Source organism: Egretta garzetta, unplaced genomic scaffold, assembly GCF_000687185.1.
Source record: "Egretta garzetta isolate BGI_Z169 unplaced genomic scaffold, ASM68718v1 scaffold107, whole genome shotgun sequence".
NCBI lineage: Eukaryota > Metazoa > Chordata > Aves > Pelecaniformes > Ardeidae > Egretta > Egretta garzetta.
Window position 1 is genome coordinate 3726306 of NW_009260399.1, and position 6000 is coordinate 3732305.

General features: G+C 38.5%; 1 protein-coding gene across 2 annotated transcripts in view; it reads left to right on the forward strand.

The window, feature by feature from the left end:
• AFAP1 (actin filament associated protein 1) overlaps positions 1-6000 on the forward strand; it is a 61368-nt gene that overhangs the window by 21334 nt on the left and 34034 nt on the right. For both annotated transcript variants that reach the window (XM_009643216.2, XM_009643217.2), the window contains exons 4-5: positions 1079-1290; positions 4306-4485. In XM_009643216.2, the coding sequence (XP_009641511.1) occupies positions 1079-1290; positions 4306-4485 (392 nt within the window). The remainder of the gene's footprint in view (positions 1-1078; positions 1291-4305; positions 4486-6000) is intronic.

The window sequence follows — 6000 nt, forward strand, 5'->3', positions numbered from 1 at the left end:
AGGGAGGAACTGATTTAGAATGAGCTTTCCAGCAATGCACTGTCTTGTCCTTTTCCCATTTGTCCCAGGTGTCCTTCCTACATCCCAACTGTGTCCTAAATACCTAGCTAAAGTAAATGAGAGATTTTTCTTCCACCTAAAAATGTATCAAAGTCTACTTGAAATGCTTGGATGACATTTCAGCTACTGAAAATATACCAATCAAGTCTCCTCCATGGGAGAGTGTGCCAGTGGATAACAAGCATGCCTTCAGGTGTTATTATCTGAGGAGCTTTACTTATATGGCATAAACAAATAAATAAGGATGGATGGTGGAAGAGAGGATTCTGTGATAATGGCAAATTAGTTTTGTAGTTGAGGGGACCGCTCGAGCTGATTGCGTTGTTGAAAATGAAAGGCCTGAACAAAGACCATTTAATTAAGAATGAATCTTGCCATTGCATCACCGAACTTAGAGTGGAATTAAACTGTTTAGGCTAACACAACAAGGTATTTTTTGCAGAATGCCTTTAACTCCAGCAGAATCCATAGTTCAAGGAATAGCATTGTCTACTGAGCATTGATTGTATCAGTGCAGGTGCTGTATTTGAGAATTGTATGAAATGTTATGATAGGTAGGTAGAGCCCCATAATTTAGTCTTGTGACCTTTGTTATATTCAGTGTTTGTTTCTTAATATGTTGTATTAACATTTCTGTGCCTACATTTTGCATTATGCAGTAGGGCAAGATGGAGATGTTGCTCAGTGAAAGAATTACAAAAGATGAAGGCATCTGCTAAGTAATATTTTGAAGATAATAAAGACCTACCTAAATTTCTAACTATTTATTCCCAGCTCGTTCTTTCAATTATAATTCCCAAGGTATCAGTATGGGTCTTCTATAAAATTTCATAACAGACCAGCATCTCTTATTCAATTAATGTAATGTATTGATATTACTGAGCACTGAAACAGTAATTTGTTCATGGCTGACTTTCAAGAAGCTTAACTTAAAATGAAGCCTGTTGAGATTTTCAGTTATATCAGTACGTTTCGTTGCTAAATGTTTTAACTTGACACTTTCATGATTTTCTTAAAGATTATGACTCAGATGCTATGAGCAGCTCTTACGAGTCCTATGATGAAGAGGAAGAGGATGGAAAGGGGAAGAAAATGAGACATCAGTGGCCTTCTGAGGAGGCCTCTATGGATCTGGTGAAGGATGCCAAAATCTGTGCCTTCCTCCTTAGAAAGAAGAGATTTGGGCAATGGACCAAACTACTGTGTGTTATCAAAGAAAACAAACTACTGGTAATTTTTATTTTTATCTAGCTATATTTTCTTTATACCTTTTAGATGATGTATTTCTTTTTACGGGAATCTGTTTTTTATAATATGTTCTGCAAACACTGGCCAAGTCTACAGTAACCTTACGAAAGAGTTCGGTCATGATTTACCCAAGAAGCAGAGAAGCACTGAAATTATAAGTGTATCATTTAGCCACTTAGAACTTCGATTTTTATTGCACTTAAACCCAGGCAGTTCCCTGATATTGGAAAGAAACCCTGGCCTATTAGCTTCTAACATATTTCATTTGGAAAAAAAATTGCTGAAACTGTAAATCCAATCTTTCATTCCCCACGGACCAAAAGTCTCATAGGGAGCTTTGTGTATGAACCGTTGGATCAGACCGCTGGAGAGAAAAGTCCCTTGTTAGAGTGAGAATTCACTTGGCAGCATGTGCTGTGGTAATGTATACACTTTAAACTAAACCTTTGCCATCTGTTCTGCGGTAATTGCAGATGCAGTATTCACATGATGCACAGCTGCATTATAGAAAGGAAAGAAACAAGTGGATGTATTTGTTCCTTAAGGATATGTTATGTTTCTTTCTGATTGGAGGCACCAGTAAAAGATTCCGTAAGTTAGTAAATTATCGGCTCATAGATGCCTATTCATTTTCTGAAAAGAGCCTAATTGAGGGGAACACTCATTTCTGGGTTATTATAAGCGAACTAATGCTTACAGTAATAAATAAGTTGGGGTCTTAGGCACTCCCTGTCCTCCTGCCTGGTGCTTCCAACAGTTGTATCTAACTAATAATTACTGCAATATCCCAAATGTTAAAAGCTGATTAACAGGTGATAGAACATTTTCTGTAGAACCTCGTTATGCCACACTGTTACAACATAGCTCAGATGTGTTTGCTTTCCAAGTGCATGTATGCTTGCGGTGGTATAGGAAATTACAGGATATGAAATAGTGGTATCTGGGTAAGATGTTTCTGAAAATATACTTGGAATTCATTTGCCAGTTTTCAATGGTTACTGAGGATTTAATTTTTCTGTCCTCCTCTATGTAAGTGTCAAAAAGAATGTTGATTCTGATCCAGTTTGTATTATATTGTTATAATGCCGTTATGCTTAGTCCACATTTTTATCACCATATACCAGGATCATATGAAATTTCAGGACCATCTGATAACAGCTTGAAGAAAAGAAGGAAAGAAAGGAAGAAAGGAATAAACAGATTTCTCTGAAGTCACACAATATTTCTTCTACAATTATGTTTGTTGTTCTGTATAGAAATATGTTATTTTTTCTATTTTCATTTCCTTTAGCCACATGTGTGGTCTGAAAAGCCTTTTTTTTTCCTCATAGGGATTGTCTTTCAGTAATTCTGTAATGGGGATTAAGAAAATAAAAATCACAATAGGAGTCTAATGGCCAAGTTACCCAAGATTGGTTTATTGTTTGAAGGAGGACTTAGACATTTAACTTATGAGATATGCAAGTAAAACAAATATATGTTCTTAGGGATTAGTAATTGCTTGTGTTATAAATGCAGCTGTCATCATAAAACCAAAATATTTTAATTAGAATTAGACATTAGAAATAACTTCTAGTAGGGAATTGTTTTTCACTTAAATTCCTTTAATATAGAAATACTTTAGTTTTAGTTACATATAATTATAAATAGAATATTTAAATTAATATAAAGGGCATTATATGCTGTTTATTACTTCTTAAAGCGGCTAATGTATGTTTTCAAGATTTCATATCTTGAAAACTTAATTTTTTTTAATGTTCCGAACTTTGTGACCAGGCTAGAGAAACTTTGAGGTACTGGGCTTTGCGGAGGGAAGAGGGATTATGGGTGGTTTGCAGAGGCTGGTTTAGACTGGCTGTATGCGCTCAGCCTGAGTTGTAGTGTTTATAACACACTTTTAACAGCTACTGTCCTCCTGGCAGTTGCATGATGACATGAATACTGCCACAGACATGCAAAAGTTATGGGTTTTTCTCTGTTCACATTTGCACTCAACTATTCTGTGTACGCATCTCAACTCTTCTATGTACGCATATGCTCATTAGTCGTCTTCATTATCAGATACCTTTTTAGCCTTTGTGCTTATTTGTGTGAGTAAAAGCCCAGTTTACATAACTATATAAAATAACCGGACATTCCTATACACAATTAAGCGTTGTTCTGTAGTCTGGCACTCTATGGCAGCTTGATGAACCTCTACTATACTGAAGTGTTAGAGGTCTGGAATAGGGACTGGGTCTCTAGGACAAGTGATGTAACATGAAACCCTCAATCTTTAGATCAGCAATTTAAACACTGAGGCAGGTCATCAATCATCCAGCATGAAATGGCTGTTTATTGACAGCACTTACTACTGAGGGAAAAAAAATCGGGTAAGTCATAGTTTTATCTGGGAGCCTGCAGAGTAAACTGACATGGAGATTTTGTGCGGTGACTGATTAAACTGAATTAGCTAAGAAAGTTACTGTCCTGCGACTTTGCCCCCTCTCTGCAGTGTGACAATTTTTTTACTAATCTCAAGGAAAAGCACAGCTGAGCAGGGCAAGTGCCAGCGCCTCTGTAGCTGCCGCGTGTAGGCACTGGTGTGGGTTTGCCTTGGTTCGCCGGGCTGCTGCTGCAAGGCAGGGTTAGCATCCAGGCTTTAAAGTCGTTAACGGTACAAGTTTATTCTGCTGCTACAGGTGAAGAGATACCCTAAATCACCCTCTTCCTACCTGATCAAGGTCAAGGTTGAGTCAGAAGGATAAGGCAGAGAAACATAATGCCCTCCATATGTTGTACCTGTCTATTAATGTCAGTCTGGAAGTAATTTTGCTTTACAGAGGGGAGGAGGAGGAGAAATGCAAAGCTGGCGTTGGCTGAACTCTGTGGTATGTGGTAAAGGGCTGTGAGGAAAGTATTAAAAATTTTAAAATAGTATTTCTGTATAATAACGGCTTTCCCCCAAGGTTCAGAAAGGTGATATCTAACTTTTGAACTTCCTTTACATTTATTTAGTGTTATAAAAGTTCCAAGGACCAGCAGCCCCAGATGGAGCTGCTCCTGAATGACTGCAGTATCACGTACATTCCCAAAGACAGCAAAAAGAAGAAGCACGAGCTGAAAATCTCGCACCAAGGAGCAGATGCCCTGGTTCTGGCAGTACAGAGCAAAGAGCAGGCGGAACAGTGGCTGAAGGTAAGGGGGCATTTCTGACCAGGAGCTCTTCCACCCACAAAGTGCTTCCATTGCCTGCTCAGTTGCTGTTAAAAACTGAGATACAGACAGTAATGTTCAGGCAAATCCAGACCACCTAAATCCCATCTGATTTGAGACTGCAGAAATACAGACTTAGTGTTCAGGCCTTGAAGCAACTCCCTGGGGAACCGGCAGCTCAGTATTATGCTGCTGCTGCTGCCTATGCTTTTCACTGCTAAGTGCACAGTAATCCGGCACCAAGAGGAGAGGTGGCAAATTCCCTTCCCTTCTCATCTTCAGCTCATTTTCCAGAAAGCTGTGGTGGTTAGGGCACACTGGTAGTGAGCTGAAGGTTCAAATCCTAAGGTGGAGGGGGCTGGCACCCAGAGTGGGATATATGCGTAACTGCCATAGGCTACCCTGAAAACATTGGGCACACCAACATCACCGTCACCTTTTTAAAAAGAAGGATCTCTGAGGAGATAGCTGTTTGAATTGCTCTGGATGGGGAAAAATCCTTCAGCTTCCTGAAATCAATTCAAGTTTGCTAGTCCCGGTTTAGCAGGATATCATCTGTTACGGTTTGTTCTGAGAAATGGGATTTTGTCATCTTCCACTCCTTTCTGTTCTGTGTCTGCAAATGTGGAAAATCCCAATGCAAGGACTGCAGTTTTAGATACTAACCAGATTACCAGTATTTGTGTTGGACTTTGCCAGTCTCAAATGCGGAGGTCAGTGAAGTAGTGTGGGAAACTATCACTGCACTTTCAGTAGCTTGTTTTAAGACCTTGAAATCCAGCCTTTTAAATGCATGTAAAAGTCTGAATGCATAAGACTCATCAGACATTCTCTGTGCTGTGCTCTGATCTAACCTTATATGGTACTAGTTTTTCTAAGAATAAATTGTATTTTTCCAAATACAATCGAATTAAACACATAGGAATTTCCTGATGGCAGATAGTTTTTCTGCAGAAGAGGGAGACGTAAAATGCAGCTTAGGAGGTAGGAGTTCTGCTGAGGGCTAATTTACTAAATGGAAAATTAGTCTGTAAATTCCTACTTTGCAATATTTGAATATACCTTTTGGGGGGTTGCATGTATGTTTGGTTTTGACTGTGTTTGTATCTTAGCTTAGAAAATGCTCTCTTTATTGTGCTTTTAATGGAAACTAATCAGAGGCTTGTATTTGTTAGGCTTCTTCTAACAGCATTATCTTGGTTTAAGTTTCAAAATCTAGCACCATCCAAGTGTCCCACTAACTCACTTTGAGTTTCAAAAACACTGATTGGAATGAAAAGAAATACATAAGCCATATTCTTTTCCAAGGGAATTCCGCTGTAATTAGATCATAGTAACTGCACCATTATTTCCTGTGTTCTTCTAAACTTGGGTTTAGTAATGCTGAATTCATTGGTATTTGTCAGACTTTCTTTCATAAAAATTGTTTTCTTTTTTCCTTTTTGTTTTAAAATCATACATAGAGCATTCCCCACACAGGCAGACAGAGCAGTGCTA